The sequence below is a fragment of the Sinocyclocheilus grahami genome, unplaced genomic scaffold (genome assembly GCF_001515645.1).
Source record: "Sinocyclocheilus grahami isolate Dianchi unplaced genomic scaffold, SAMN03320097.WGS_v1.1 scaffold57.1, whole genome shotgun sequence".
NCBI classification, from domain to species: domain Eukaryota; kingdom Metazoa; phylum Chordata; class Actinopteri; order Cypriniformes; family Cyprinidae; genus Sinocyclocheilus; species Sinocyclocheilus grahami.
The window spans coordinates 590,513-607,347 of record NW_015505236.1 but is presented as its reverse complement, the minus strand read 5'-3'; the positions used below and the strand labels follow the sequence as shown (position 1 = coordinate 607,347).

At 35.5% G+C, this 16,835-nt stretch overlaps 2 protein-coding genes across 2 annotated transcripts in view; both read right to left on the bottom strand.

Annotated features, from left to right (window-relative positions):
- LOC107584087 (MKL/myocardin-like protein 1) overlaps positions 1–2,942 on the bottom strand; it is a 45,891-nt gene extending 42,949 nt beyond the window's left edge. The window contains exons 1-2 of the mRNA XM_016270510.1: positions 2,822–2,942; positions 1,971–2,041 (exon numbers count right to left, since the gene is read on the bottom strand). The gene's annotated coding sequence lies outside the window, so the exon portion shown is untranslated. The remainder of the gene's footprint in view (positions 1–1,970; positions 2,042–2,821) is intronic.
- A 1,171-nt stretch (positions 2,943–4,113) lies between these two features.
- rgs9b (regulator of G protein signaling 9b) lies at positions 4,114–16,043 on the bottom strand. The gene is made up of 19 exons (XM_016270508.1): positions 15,869–16,043; positions 14,209–14,305; positions 12,281–12,331; positions 11,990–12,096; positions 11,585–11,636; positions 11,333–11,391; positions 11,092–11,168; positions 9,871–9,952; positions 9,702–9,764; positions 9,035–9,064; positions 8,875–8,936; positions 8,633–8,746; positions 8,425–8,540; positions 8,143–8,230; positions 7,669–7,807; positions 7,496–7,578; positions 7,280–7,403; positions 4,426–4,844; positions 4,114–4,349 (listed from the first exon to the last, which is right to left on the bottom strand). The coding sequence occupies exons 1-19, from the start codon at positions 15,932–15,934 to the stop codon at positions 4,193–4,195; spliced, it is 1,986 nt and encodes a 661-aa protein (XP_016125994.1). The 5' UTR covers positions 15,935–16,043; the 3' UTR covers positions 4,114–4,192.
- Between the last annotated feature and the right edge of the window lie 792 nt (positions 16,044–16,835).

Sequence of the window (16,835 nt, the reverse complement as noted above, 5' to 3'; positions counted from 1 at the left end):
TGGTTAGCATAAATTGATAAATAGAGGTTCCCAACCAGTGGGCCTCAGCAAACTTCCAAGGGGGCAACAGGATGACTTAAAAATATTTAAAATGAATAAATTATTATTAATATAGTAAAATAATTTAATGCTAATTAACATAGAAATGCAAAAAAAAATCAATAAATAACTGAATCACAAAATTAATCCAATAAAACAAGTGGTTTGTTTAACATATCAACACTTCCAATTTCTGACAATAAAAAAAAAACTCTTGGAGCATAAATGGTTGAGAACCCCTGCTTTATACACGCATAACAAACTTTTTTTTTTTACAGAATCTTTAAATTAATATACAAGAAAGATAAAATAACTTAATTACATGTTATTGTGTGTATTTATTAGGCAAGCAGATATTATGTACAGTCAGAAGAAATAATTTTCTTTTAAGCAGTTACCTAATATTTGACAAGCCTTTTGGGACTATTTAAAAGTTTTCCTATTGCTGTACGCCTAACCATTACAGCAGAGTTTCAAGACCCATGGCAAGTTGTGCTCTTTTCTTTAAGAAGTAGTATTAAATTACAGTACATTGTCTCCTGCCAGCTATGGGGGGGAAAAAACAGTAACACATGTTAATATTAAAACCTGGCTGGCTTATCACATGGCTCTCTAGAACTGTGGTTCCCAACCTTGGTCCTAGAGGCACCCCAACATGTCTCCTTAATCAAACACACCTGATTCAGGTCATCAGCTCATTAGTAGAGACTCCAAGACCTGAAATTGGTGCATCATAGAAAGGAGACATGCAAAATGTGCAGTGGTGGTGTGCCTCAAGGACCAGGGTTGGGAACCACTGCTCTAGAACACTTGATTCTGATCTAAGAGGTGAAATATTATTTTTGACGATGCGAAACTGTAAATTTCACAGTTACTCATGGAAACATACTGGTTCTGCTTTTGTATCACTCTATGCCTTCTCTCTTCTCATTCCAATGCAAATCAGAACAGCTAATTGGCAACACTGTGCAACTTAGCAGTTCAAATCAAATTATAGCAGCTCAGTTTTAATTTTATGGTTAGCATAAATTGATAAATAGAGGTTCCCAACCAGTGGGCCTCAGCAAACTTCCAAGGGGGCAACAGGATGACTTAAAAATATTTAAAATGAATAAATTATTATTAATATAGTAAAATAATTTAATGCTAATTAACATAGAAATGCAAAAAAAAATCAATAAATAACTGAATCACAAAATTAATCCAATAAAACAAGTGGTTTGTTTAACATATCAACACTTCCAATTTCTGACAATAAAAAAAAAAAGTTTAAAAACAAGCATCTTTGTCACACTTGGAGCATAAATGGTTGAGAACCCCTGCTTTATACACGCATAACAAACTTTTTTTTTTTACAGAATCTTTAAATTAATATACAAGAAAGATAAAATAACTTAATTACATGTTATTGTGTGTATTTATTAGGCAAGCAGATATTATGTACAGTCAGCAGGTTATCATCACAAAATGAATGCTTCAAGGTGATACAAGACTGATGAGATTGATGGGTCCCGATCCCGCTGCTGGAGTGTACTTTGTAGCAATGACAGACCGGCTGCACTCTATTCCTTATATTTCTAAGAAAGGGATTATCTTACAAGAACATTCCAACTTTACAGGAGAAACAGTGTTCAGACATGCAGTGTTCAGGTCTAGTACACTGACAAGGGGAAAGACGTAAAGCTCTCTGACATTCCTCATTGTGCAGGTCCACGCCTGCCTTTAAACATCAGCCACAAAAATAATGCTAAAAACACATAAGCCTTCACCTGAGAAATTGGCAAGTGATGCAGGTAACCCCATATCCCATTAACCAGACAGAACAACATCATCTGGATAGGCACAGCCTTCTGGAGTAGATCAGAAATTCTGAATTTGCCATGCTAGTACAGATGACTTCTTATTCAAATCAATATTAAATTGCACGATACCTTAAATATGAGATCCACAGCAACCGATTTCAGCCTCATTTCCACTCACAGTTTGAGAGCATCTTGAAGGCCTTGTGAAAGAGAGGATCGGCATTTGTAATGAAACTTTGTGTGTGTGTATATATATATATATATATATATACACACACACACACACACACACACAAAATAAATACATAATCATTGCACAATATCCCAAAGCCAAACATCTAAATTACGCCATGAGTTACAGATACGTGTTGCCATAGCAGCAGTCAATGCAGATGCTTATGTAATAATCAGACATGCCTCTTTTATATCAGTTCATGAGCATGCAGACAGAAGAACTGACCTAAATAGGCCAGAGTGTGTTAATATATAATAAGTCCCTTGATAGCTAGTCTGTGTCCACTGTCCATCAAGTGGAAAAGGGACAGATCCGCAAGTGTTGTTGATTAGTAGGTGTGTCCCAGCACTAGCTCATCAAATGTTTCATAATTCTCGTACAAACAGTACAATCATACAGCATTATGACAGTGATTTGGCTTAGAAAATAAACAAACCATGACACACGATTCTTTTTAACACTTATTATCGCTTGTTGTTACACATTCATCACTGATGCGACATGAGAGGAAATGAGAAGCTTGTGCTGCAATGAAGCTCATGCATTTGAAAAATCATCACACTAAACGGGCCAGATATAGCAGGCCAGATCGTCGACGCGACAGCTGCATGTATGTAGTAACAGACACTAGTCTAGTGGATCAAGTGAAATGTGCGCTGAGCAACAATACATGAGAAGCGGATGAATTGTCACATACCGCTAAAGGGGGACTCACATGCGAACCTGTTTGATTTGAACAACTTACCGAGTCGCAAAGTGAAACGCAACAACCGTTCGGCTTTATAAAGTTGTTCGTGTACTCAAAAAACTGTACTGAGGCATCCGGCTACTCTCTGCTGTTCAACCGCAGTGCGATGAAGCCAGTCAACACAGCCACAGCGCTTCCGGAAAATAAAAGTCCACCTAAAATAAAACCATCACGATCTGCAGATAAAGATGTATGACTGCCAAAAGTGTATTAATTGTCTTCCGAATATTGATAAACATAAAAATAAAAATATAATAAAATGGAAAACAAAACACCTTTACATTAAATAAATAATAAACAAACAATAACAAATATACAATGATAAATAACATAAAGCAAAATTAAATTAAACAATGTAGTCAGACAATAACTTGTGGTCTTGTGCTTGCAAGACCAATGGCGTTGAATAATTCTGCTATGAAAATAAAAAGTTAGGATTAGATTACCTTGCGTTAAAATAAAAGTCCCCATCACCACAATTTCCCCCCCAGTTTCTTCTGTAGGGACGTTTTATAAGAAAAGAAACAAAATATAAATAAAATAATGCACAAATAATAACACTGGGTGATAACTATATACAGCACATGTACCAACTGCACACCAGAATAACTAACTTTGAATGATTTATTGAGGCACTTACACAATTTAAACATGAGTCATGAACAAATTCACATTCTGAAGTGAACTGTAAACATTTTAAAGGTTATACATTCAGACAGCAAATGTGTATCCACATTCCGTTTTACTGCCTTACTAGATTTACTTCTATGAAAATAACATTTCTTAAAGCAATTCACATTTATGCATGTTTTGCAGCTATATAAAACAGTGAACAAGCCAAGTACAAAATCTTTTGTCCGCACCACTAAACAAACTGATGATAAACAAAAAAAATCTCTTAAAATAAGGCCCCTTCAGTCATAAAAGAACAGTGACATCAGAATACGAATTTATGTATATAAAACCAACATTTAAACATATTATAACCAGATCATTGGCTACAATAACATGTAGGCACTACCTAATAGCTATCAAAAACAACAGACAGGTCAATTAGAGATGAGGTTACTTCATACATTACTACCACAGCCTTCTCGGGGTTGTAAGACAATATTTATGACACAAGTATTGGTTCAGTGTATTTCCTTCCTCTCTACTGACTCGTCTATGACTCTTCTATCCAGCTCCATCTTGTTTGGTGACAGTTTCCCACGGACGCTATCAAAAAAAACAGACAGGTCAATTAGAGATGAGGTTACTTCATACATTACTACCACAGCCTTCTCGGGGTTGTAAGACAGAATATTTATGACACAAGTATTGGTTCAGTGTATTTCCTTCCTCTCTACTGACTCGTCTATGACTCTTCTATCCAGCTCCATCTTGTTTGGTGACAGTTTCCCACGGACAAATGATTTCTTTCACACCTCCTCTTGCTGTATCAGCACTGTCATCCTCCTCGTCTTCTGAATCAATGGGGTAGATGCGGCATTCAGGTGGGATGTCAACTTTGATTTGAAAAAAGCTGTATAAGCAGTTTGGTTACTTTTCATATATTGTAAAATCACATCAAAATAAGGCCAAAAAGTGCATGTACTCACTTTGCAATTCTTCTGGGCTGAGGTTGTGCAAGTGGCTCCACTCCAAGGGGCTGTACTTTGCCTCCTCCTGAAGCCACAGCACATTTTGGGGATAGGCTGGCAAAGACAGATGGGGCATTGCATCCTCTGCGGAGGAGTCTGCTCAGTGACAGAGCCATACGAGACTTTGGGGCAGGTGGCTGCTTCTCTTCCTCTGATACTGATGCCTCTGCAATTGATGGGAAATGGGAGGAGGAAGGCCCTCCGTTGCCATCAAACCTCCTCTCTGAGGCTGGAGTGCTGTCGATAGCGACGCTGATGGGAGACGGGCAGGCAGCACTGTTGGGCAGTGTCATGAGCCCAGGGGAGGCAGTGGATTGTGCTTCACAAATGCCTGTATATACTGCCAGATGAGGCACAGGTGCTGTGAACCGGCAGAGCTGTGGGACACAGTTCATGCAAAGTATGTATTGGTACTAAACACTGTTTGTGTTGAGTAACCTGCAATTAGGAATAGAAAATATAGACCATGCAATACAGTGCATTTCTGGCAGGAAGTCCATCCAACAAATCAATGAAATGTATATTAGGTCATTTGAATTTGATGTTCAGGGAAAATTGTACTGATTTTGTCTTCTGGGAAACCTTCTGTAGCTTCTGAAGGGCAGTATTAAATTAAAAATATGTATTTGAACAAAATAAGAAAAATGTACACATCTTCATTCTGTTCAAAAGTTTTCACATCTCTTAATGTATCTTGTTTCCTTCTGGAGCATCAGTGAATGTTTGAACCTTTGCAACTTTTGTAAGAGTTGCCCACGTGTCCCTTAGTTGTCACCGATACATATATCGTTTTAGTGCAGTTTTAGTGCTAAAACTGTGCTGTTCTGTGTACATACTGATTAAACTTAACTGCTTCATAACAGTCTACTCATAACAAAGAATTCTGTTTTACATATATGCAAATAAAATAACTGCATTTGTATGAGAGCAGAATAAGCATGACATCTAGTGATCATGATACAATGCACTTCAAAGGTTTTCAAGGCACTGTTTTTACCATAAATTTGCATCCTATATTTGAGACAGTTGGTGTTTACATGTACAGTAAATGAACATACTTTCCAGAAGGCCAACAATTCACTAATAACATTTTTTTTTATTGGTCTTATGAAGTATTCTCATTTGTTGAGATAGTGAATTGGTGGGTTTTTGTTAAATGTGAGCCAAAATCATCACAATTAAAAGAACCAAAGACTTAAACTACTTCAGTCTGTGTGCATTAAATTTATTTAATACACGAGTTTCACAATTTGAGTTGAATTACTGAAATAAATGAACTTTTCCATGACATTCTAATTTATTGAGATGGACCTGTAGATGCAGTGACTCATGCTGCACTGACACTGTTGTCTTGAAAGTCTTGCTTGCCAGCCAAGGTCATCATTCACTTTCACTGTATAGAAAGAAGCATCCTGGACCACTCTCGTGCTTATGAAATAAAGCAAGTCATTGCAGGTTTCAAACCACACGAAGGTGAGGAAATGATGACAGAATAGAATGATAATTTCCTCTCAGTTAATGACATGAGGTCAATGTTATTTTAGACAAGACTATGCACAAACTGATGAGATACATACCGTTTTGGCCCGAATATAAGATGGCCCTGATTATAAAACGACCCCCCTTTTTCCAGATGTACCTTTTGGAAAAAGGCTTTTTTTTTTAAACCAAATCTTGTTTTTTCTCAGTAAAACACATTTTGTCTTCAATTGTTTTCATATTGCATATTTTTCCTATTTTAATTTTTGTTTTAAAAGTATGGTAAAAACTGGTCAAATGTACCAACAATCACATTTAAAAAATATACACTTTTTGATATACCATAAAAATAAAAAAAACAGGTAGCCCATATGAATTAGGACATTTAGGCTATCCATCTAATAGTAGCCTACCAAAATCTTATTAACAGTAGAAGTTTAATCTTACTGTAGTCTTCAAATCTGGGTACTGTCTTACGTTTTAAAATCACAAAGGGAGTTTGGTCCCATCAGGCTAACGTGACAGTCACGATTCATGCAGCTGTAAGCTTTTCTTTTTCTTTTGTTTTTATACAGTCTTTTGTTTTTACTCGCGATCTTTACAACACGCATTACATTACGCATTCCATGGCACTCTCGTTTTATGCGTATTTGGCGCCACCTATTGTTGTGGGTGTATTATTGACATGTCAAAGTCTAGACCCTGAATATAAGACGACCGCGTTTTTTCAGATGTATTTCAAGAAAAAAACATCGTCTTATATTCGGGTCAATACGGGTATATACATTTCACTCAACAACAACCACAAATGACAAAGACAAATGATGTGACAACAGATGGCATAAATGGTTTTACTATGTATTTGAATAAATTCATGATTTACAGCAAACTTGCAAATGAAACAAACATGAGAAAAAAAACTAGTAATGAGGAGGACAACATCTGATCGTTTTTGGTTGTATGAAATGAAGTTCGACACACGGGAGATGTATGACATTTGACAAAACATAAATATGAGAGATTAAAAATGATTGTGAATGACAAAACTGTGAAAGAATAACATAATGGCCTAATAAAAATGCTAAATGGAAGTTTTTGATGCCATTTCAAAAATATATCAAGCAAACTTTCAAAAACTAGAAATATCTGTGTAACATTACAAACACAGCAACATGCTCTCTATATAAATAAATGAGCTTGCAAGTCTGTTTATTGCTTTGACCAGAAAGGTGGTTTTCCGTTTTGTTTATCATAAATATTTGCTTATATCTATTCTTCGTGTTCTAGGTCTCTAGGTTCAGTTTTTCTGTTTCCTTTCCAGTTTGCTCATGACCTGTGTGATGTCCACCGGGCCACTCGCTGCAAGTTTGGCCTTCTGTTCTTCCTCCTGCTGTCTGAGGATGATGGGACTCAGGCTGGGCCGCCTTCTCTTGGCATTCTGCTCCAACTGCGTCTCACTAGGAGACATTTGAAAAGAGTAAAGAACATTTTTAATGTCACTTATGCATTATAAAGCATATATTGGAACTAACAGAAAGGTGCATCTCACGTGAATCTGTGTGATTCAGGAGCAACGGCCTTCTTTTGAGTTTCCTTGAAGACTGGGGACTTGAGATATCGCCCGTATGAGTCCTAAATGACAGATCATAGCCAAAATTAAATTCAAGTTTGTAAACGGCACAAGGCATTTTGAGTTGCAAAGTTTTACATGAGATCAGAGACCTTTTTCATGAGCATGTAAATGTGAGTCTGGGCTGCATCCAGTACATAACGATGAGGATGTGCCAAACCCTTCACTGTTATGTCCATTGTTTTGCCATCAATGTTGATCCAACGTGGAGCTCCACGGGCCAAAAAGGTCCTAATAAAAAAAAAATAAAAAAAATGCCAGCATTAAATGCTGATATTTATTATTTATTTATTAGTCCTTAGTTTCATTAATGATTCAAACAAGTAGGAAAAAAACTGAAAAAATATATATTTTATAATTATAAAAACTGTTGCTATGTAGATGTATTTTGAAAAGAAAGAATATATATATACACATATATGTGTGTGTGTATATATATATATATATATATATATATATATAATGTGTATATATATGTATAATAAATTAAATTATTACATTTCAGCTGCTGAAAATGGTTGTTTTTCCCTCACAGAAATAAACTGCCAAAAAAAAGCGTTCCTTACTTATATATTTGCTGAGCTTTTTCTTTCATTGTCTCAGCAGCACCCCATTTCAGATCCTCACACGCCTCCCAGAAGGCAAGATTCTCACCTATTCAGTAATCAGATTATAGTCACAGTTTCCTCTAATAAATAATAATCATTGCAGTTTTGAATATGAACATTAACAATTAAATAGCATTTTTAAAATAGGGTAGACCTAAACCAACAAGTCACCAAACAAGTCTAATGCCAACATTGTTCAAATGTTAGCATCTAGTGGAGCAAGTTTAGAAACATGCATACCACTGAACTCTTTTTTAAGGAAAAGGCGGAAATCGGCCCTTCCCCGAGGGTCCATAAGCAGTTCTCCAAAGCTAAAAGTCCAGCGCTCCACCCTCATTTTAGTAGGGGTCTCAACACTGTATGAACCAAACACACAATATTTAATCACATGTTTAATTAAGAAAAAAACAAGCTTTTGTTTAAATAAAAATGTTTGTATCTGGCTCACTTTGGCATGTTGAGGGTCCAATATGTAACATCATCTGTTATCCAGGGGCTGCTTGGGAGGCAGGTGTGGAGAAATGGGTCATGCTCTTTGTATGTTGTTGTGTACTTAATAAGTCTGCAAAAAATTACAATAAAATTAAAAATAATATTAGTATACATGTAATATAATTATATATTAAAATATTTAATTTTTTTTTAATATACAGGATTCTACCCATAACATGTTATATCACAGTAACATACGCTCCAATTGACACAGACGACTTCACCCTTGGTCTCATGATACACTGCTGAATGAACATAATCTGCAAGAAAACACAATGATTCATTGGTCAAAAAAAATATATATATTTTGCTTTTTGCATCTAAATATCTGTGCTAGTTAAAGTTCTTCGGTACTTACAATTCTTCTGTAGTAGTCAGGTGTTTTTTTCTGTAAAACAATTTTAGAAACAGTTTAAGCGCAAAGAAAGGAAGTGGTGACACATACTAAAGGACAGTGTTGAAGGCAAAAGATTGACATTTGAGCATGTTTGGTTTAAGAGTCTGAAGAGAGAGTGAACATGGTCTCTTTGTGGACTTGCAATGTCATTTTAAAAAGCATGCACTCATATTTATATTAAACAGAGTGCATCTGATTTCATGATCCACTGAGTGTGTGCTTTCATTTTGTAGTCATCTGCTGTTTCTTGTCATGTGTCTCAACAGATACATTTAGGAATCTGTAGGAAAGAAAGAGAGAAAGGGTGTAAGAAAAAGCTATTTTATTGAATACAATCAGACCTTTGCAGTGGCAAGCAGTCAGATTATGATCATTTAAATCCTATTGGATATAAGCTGACATACTAGAAATATCCTTGATAAGCCCAGCACAACGGGCTCTCATCACAAATATAATCTCAGCAGTAGTATCTGTTAATGTTAGATATACAGCCCCGTGTCTCATTACAAGATTCTTCATCAGACCTACTATACTGTATTTTGAAAGCCTAGTTGTCATCTTGAATGTCAAAATATTTTAGTTTTTCTCTTTAGAAGTTAATACGATTATTTTTCACACATACCTTTACCTCCTCCATATTAGGGTCGACCATCCTGTCGTGTCCATAGTCCATGGCACTAACTGTTCCTGGCTGTTGAGTGGAAATAGCACAATTGTACTTTCACATCTTTAAGTCACTTTGCCAGGAAATATGTCACTTAAATTGACCTTATATACTCAGTCTAAAGGCAACTCACCGGTGGCCGATGTACAACCCAGTAGGCCCGTTCCTGACAATCAAAAACCACCCGGTCTGGCTTCTTCCTCTCCTTACCCGCCCTACACAAAAAGCAATGCGTCTTTTACAGTGGTGGCCAAAATTATTAGAACACTTGACAGATCTGAAAATATTGACATTTTTTAAACATGATTTCATTTCATAATGTTCATGAAACATGCAGACGATTGCTCTGAGCACAACAAATATCAGATGAAGTGAGTCGTACTGTCCACTTTTAACTTTAATATTTGGTATGTCCACCTTTTGCAGCAATTACAGCAGTGCATCTCTCTGGCATAGTGTCAATATATTTTCTGAGAAAAGTACAATAGATCTGTCCAGTTTATTTTCCAACTCGCCCCAAATTTGCTCGATGGGGTTGAGGTGCGGACTTTAAGGAGGCCAGTCCATCATTTTCAATGTTCCAGCAGATTCCTTCTGTCGCAGGTAGTTCTGGCAATAGTTTGATTTATGGGTATTGTAATGGCCAATTCAACAAAAACAACTGAAACCTTTTAAATTTGCCAAGGGTTCTAATAATTTTGGCCACCACTGTATATGCTGAAACAAATAGCTATATAAATAAAATACACACTGCCTGGCCAAAAAGTTGCTGTTTGGATTTAAATAAGCAAATACTGAAGGGTCTAGGATTGGATTATTTTTGCCATGATTAATATATTTTGAGAAACGGTTCTTTTAACTCTAATTGACGCAGTGTGTAGCTTTTAATAAAAAACATGTCTGGAAAAAGTATCTAGGATGACAATGACCAGATCCACTGGGCTCAAATTGTGAAAGAGTGATTCAGAGAGCATGAGAAATCATTTTCACACATGAATTGGTCACCATAGAGTTGTGTCCTTAACCCTTCTGAAAGTCTTTGAGATGTGATGGAGTAGGCTTTAAAGAAGGGTTTGACTATCCCATTGTCGATACAAGAACTTAACGCAAATCTTGATGGAAATAAATGTGGTGTTGCATAAGGTTGTTGGAGCAATGCCACAACGAATACACACAGTAATCAAAGCTAAAAGCTGTCAAATGAAATATTAGTGTGCTTTTTTTGGCAAAGCAGTGTGTGCCTGAGCAAGAGAAACATTCACTGACATTCACTAACATGTGTACACATGGATTGATTGAGCCATGATGATCAATCATAAATATTCTGCAATATTTAAAGTAAAGTGTGACCCACCTGTACTGCTCTTTGGCCTGCATTACAATAAAATCCCACTTGTGATTCATCCATTTGTAAAGATTGTTGTACTGTTCCTGAGTAGAGAAACATACAAATTTGATGTCTAGTCTTGTAATTTGTCATGCAATTTATTATAGTGACTTCCTCTTCCTCTGCATTACAACATAGGATTTCACAGAAATTAATATATATTTAATACATAAGTATTAAGACAATGAAGGATAAGATGTTCAATTACCTGTTCATACAGCTCCAACATCCCTTTCTTGCGTATATTTCTCTTTGCCAAATAAATTGCTGGAGATACACATATAAACATCTGACCTTGTCAGTAAAAGCCAATTTAAAGATGTGATATGACTCAACATGAAAGCAATTTATCACATTCTTTATCTCAGACAGCTGTTTGAAGAATAATGAACAACCTCACTGTGAATGATTGCTATGACAACCTATCAGCACGCATGAAAAATGAAAGATGATTACACACCATAGTCTGTGTCTTCCACCAGCCACTGCTGCGCAGGCCAAAAATATGGGGTCTGGAAGAAGAAATGTATAGAAGTAGGAATGGAAAAGATTAGTACAAAGCATATGGAAGGAAGAACTCCTGTATGCTCACCAGTCAAATAAGTAATATTATGAAATAGTATCACAACTGCTTTCTACTGTAATATATTTTTAAATGTTAATCATTTGTGTAATGGGCAAAGCTACATTTTTACAACCATTACTCCGGTCTTTAGTGTCCCATTATCATTCAGAAATTATTCTAATATGCTGATTTGGTGCTCAGGAAAACTTTCTCATTATTAACAAAGTTGTGTTGCTTAATATTTTTTTGGAAACCGTAATGGTAATATATGTTATTTTATAGGTTGTTTGTGAAAATTACCTGAAAGCGGTACAGGGATGTGTCTGGTTTAAGGATGAGTCTCTTATGATCTTGTAGTGGATAGATGTACCCAAACGCCACCATCATGGTCCCCATAGCTCGGGCCTCTAAGCATTTAGAGTGAGAACGTTAAACAAGACCCAAATGAACAGTACGGCATCTCACACCATCGAATTGCATAGCAAGAATATCTTAAAGCATATCTGTAATAATACTTAATACAGATCTGGAGTGGGATATATTTTTTCAGAATTATTATATTACAAAAAAAAAACGATGTACTTGACTTACCCGCAGCATCTGTTTTGAATCGATTAGCGATCCATGCAACAATATCTTCCCCTGAAAGAACAACATACATAATAAACATGTTAATAGTTAAATTAAAATGTTTCAGAGTAATAAAAGACTGTATCAGTGGGTGGGAAAGTTGGCCTTCAGTTTGAATGTGCCCACCAGGAGTCATCAGCAAAACACACACACACTAGGGTTATTAAAGTTAACCAAAAATATATATATATATGTTATTTTTTTAATATTTAAAAAATATATATATATATTTTTTAATATTTTATATATATATATAATAAAATAAACATAAAAAATGTGGTACTTGAAATAAAGTAAATGTGAAATAAAACATATCAAACAATTATTTCAGCTAGTTGCCCAGAAAACATTTCTCATTTTTATTTTGAAGCACTATACTAAAATAAAAAAAGAAATAAATAAAATCCATAGAGACATAATGACAAAAACATACAAAATGAAAACAGAAAACATACAAATAACAAAAGCATAATAATAATAAAAACTTAGTATCTCAATGTTACTAAAATAAAACTAGAGAGGTATCCTGGCAGCCAGTCAATACTAATATGAGCATTTATGAAACATAATGAGAAACTATTAAAGCTTTTCTCAGTTTCTCTGCTATGAGTGTCACTTAGCGGAACTAAAAAAATAAAGCATGTTTTCAAACAATCTCTGCAAATGCTCCTTTTGCATGATGTCAGTCCCCCCAACACCACAAACACAGCTCTAATGGGTCTATAAAAGTGAAGGCATATCTTAACCAGTAAAATAGGCTACTTTCAATAAAAGGTCCAACCTATTAGGAATACTTTTAACTAGAAGTTTAACTTATCAAGAAGAAAGTTTGTCATAACGACTGAAACACAAACTTTCCATCAAATTCCTCCATCTTTGTAAAAACACAGCCAATGTTTACCCTTGTTTTACCTCGATGTCTGTCTGTATATTTTTACAAGGCTTTGAATTTCGGACCGAATGCAATGATTAGACAAACACTTTGCGGTCCTCCTGAGCCTTCCACAGAAGATATATACAGTATATATATATTTAGACTACTTTAATTATATATTGATCAGGCTTTGAAGAGACTTTCAACCAGTATATCAAAAAATGTTTATGAAAAACTTAGCCTACCATAGCATTAAGAGGCAGAGAAGAGTATATGCAAAATAAAAATGCTGAATTGGAAGTAAAAACGGAGGCAGAGATTAATTACAAAGTATATAATTTATAAGTTTTTAAATTTTTATTTTTAAATGAGAGATTCATAAAGACCATTAAAGGAAAAACAACAGTCAGTATTGGACACAATACAAAGGTGCGTTCTCAAAATAGGTATTGCACCACTGTGTGTCCCGCTGAGGCTCTCGTGATAAGAGACTAATGAGAAGATCTCTGCAGGGGTGATTCTGAGTGGCTTCATTAGAGTCTGCTAGCCTGAGGAGCAAACCAGATCATTTCAATGAATTTTTAACTAAAAACCTCAGGTGTCTTTCCACTATATAAATTATATCAAGACTGCTGCGAATAATCCGAGGCTCCAATTGAGCAATCACAAATTTAAGTTAATCATACGGCGTATGTTACATGTCGCTGGCTGACAGCATTAAGACCAACAGTGGAGATTACAAGAGCTCTCCTCCCTGAAACCACGCAGCCTGGAGGAGACAGTCATTGCAACCAGCTGCTCAGAGGTTGTCATGGCAATAGATTCTTCAGTCTCAGACCCACATAATGCACTCCCGAAGAGTAATCTAACAGCACAAATCAATATAAATGAGTAGGTGAGCCAACTATTTTTAATTACAAGTGCTGTGTCTTACATCCCATGGTGTTTATCAGCTTGAAACCTGCAAAGATTGGCTCTTGAGTAATAGTCTAGCAGCTATTTCTGAGGATCTCACCTGTTATAGCATGTGGGATGGTGGTGATTACAAGCCTCTGGGTCTGAGATTTCACTCCAGTTTTGGGGTCCTGCATCTCCAACACCACGTTCTCCACCTAACATGCAAAAAATGCAATATGTATGGACAATATAAAAACATCTATTTTTTTACCTTGCGGCAGCCTGTGTGCACATCTCACTAAATTATTCCACCGTGAAGTCATCCCTGCTGGTTTATGGTCTGAAGGGGCTGCGACTGACCTCTTTGAAATATGCTCTGTGATTGATTTGTGACTCAGCTGTTTGAAGTTTTTCTTGCTTTGTCAGGGTCTCTGGCTTTTGAAGACTGTTTGTGAACTCTTGCTGCACTCTGGTCTGGATCACAGAAAGCTCTTGGCCGAGTTATTGGGTCATTACTATCTGTGCATTGGCAAAGAGTAAAGTAATGCACTAATAAAACATATTCTAGTGGATCACACTGTCGGGGATCACTTCAAGCGTGCAGTTTGAAGTATCATAGTGATAAAATAGGGACTGCATTATATGAGAGGCTCATGGCAAAGCTAGACTAATACCATTAGCACACACTGACCTTACCTGAGAGTAAGCTGCTCATAAACAATTAACACTGCAAACATTTTTTAATTCATTTGTCATAACATCTTTACAATGCATATAAAATGTAACCGTTTTCTTCAAACTGTTAATTAATTTTAAAGTGGTTGAAAAGTTTGATTTTGACACTACTTTCATTTCTGTTATTGTAATAAAGCAATTCATTTTACTTTTTAAATTTTGAATATTTATAGTATAATTGACAAATTAATTAATTCAATAGATTTTTTTTTTGTGTGGGTCAAATTTGTGGGAGTAATAACAATAAAAAAAGGAGTTTTCTTCAAACTGTTAATTAATTTTAAAGTGGTTGAAAAGTTTGATTTTGACTACTTTCATTTCTGTTATTGTAATAAAGCAATTCATTTTACTTTTTAAATTTTGAATATTTATAGTATAATTGACAAATTAATTAATTCAATAGATTTTTTTTTTGTGTGGGTCAAATTTGTGGGAGTAATAACAATAAAAAAAGGTAACTGGAAATAAAATGAACAAAATCTAGAAAGTGAAAAAAAAAATCTAAATCAATGTACATGGAAAGCCAAATCGATAAAAAAAATCCTGACCTGAAAACAATGTAGGAAAATGTATGTATGTATGTATGTATGTAGCCTATGTAAATAAATAAATAAATGAAATAAAAACAAACAAAAAAGACAAACGCAATTTAATTTACAATTGTAATTGATTCAATTGAAAAGTTTCTCTGTGACCAAAACAAGGGCAGTGTTCCGCATACTCTTAAAATAATCTCTTTCTGTTCCAGGTAACCACTTTTTTTTTTTGGCACATATGCTACAAGACGCTTTAATGTTCTGAATGGATGGAATCACCATTGAAAGTGAAATTGACAGTCCACAACACTACATGATAATGAAGATTAAAGTAATTATATTGCTGTGCTCAAATACAGCAAGACAAGCAGAAATATCCCTGGATCTTAAAGCATGAAGGATTACATGTTTGATTATAGAAATCAAATGTAGCATTATTCTTATCTCATTCGCGAGAACGTAAAGAACACAGATGGTGATGAGCTATGGATGATGCTCTCAACCCACCTTCTTCAGGCATGCCATACGGGGTCTGTAACGCTGTCCATGGTCCCGTACATTCCTTATGGTCATGTTCGCCTCTTCACGCCACAGTCTGTCGACGGTCGAAGACGAGAGGATGAAATGGGAAATACTCGGTAGGTAATCGTACGAACGTTTTGGCTGTGTCTAATCTATAATCATCACTGATGCACACAAAGACGATGGCTGTGTGCGCCAATCAGGTAACAGCTCTTGCTCGTGTAGGTAAACCTGCATGCTGAGGGCAGTGATTACAGTAACGCGTCATGTCCGGTAGATGGCGCTGTGGTGTCATCTTTTTCACATGAAGGCAGCAGGGGCTGACAACAAAACAAAAGCCTCTGAGCTGGATTTATGATTATTATAATCCATAAACCATTTCTTATTGTGATTATCGTAAATAAAAAGGTTTTACTGGGAAGAAAAAGAAAATCTGCGCGTGTAAAATGTTAATTGTATTATCATTCATATTATGCAGGACCGTTTAGACTCTGCAGTCTGCAATACAAAAAGAAAAAGAAAAGGAAAGGAAAAATGCTATATGCTTGTGTTGCAATATGAGAAGGTATGTCTGTAAAACGACGTAGCAGATTTCTAAAAAAAACATATGCTTTGGACACTAAAACTTTATTATAGCAATTATAATTTCATTATTTACACAATGGCAATGACAGATGAACAGGATCCTAACAGGATGGAAATAAAAAGCTACTGCACGAGAGTCCGAGTGTCAAGTTGAAATATATAGGCTATACGGTGAACACTCGTTAAATGAACACTAAGATTATGAGGATGGAGTGACACTGACAGGCTGTAAAAAAACATTAAATTGTTAGAGATTAGAAAGGGGGGAAAAACAAGAAACACCTGCAATACTTATAAATTTGCCAGTTTTTGTTTCAGTTCAGAAGTGGCAAAACATTTACTCAAACCAAATTATTTAAAATTACCA

Bases quoted from the DNA above. Each gene is read 5' to 3' on its own strand.
- rgs9b (XM_016270508.1), bottom strand. From the start codon at position 15,934: ATGACCATAAGGAATGTACGGGACCATGGACAGCGTTACAGACCCCGT. The intron at 9,953-11,091 runs GTGGGTCACACT...CTTTTTGTGTAG, and splicing joins CAGGCCAAAGAGCAGTACAG to GGCGGGTAAGGAGAGGAAGA. The intron at 8,747-8,874 runs GTATGTTACTGT...AATTTTTTGCAG, and splicing joins TCGTCTGTGTCAATTGGAGC to ACTTATTAAGTACACAACAA.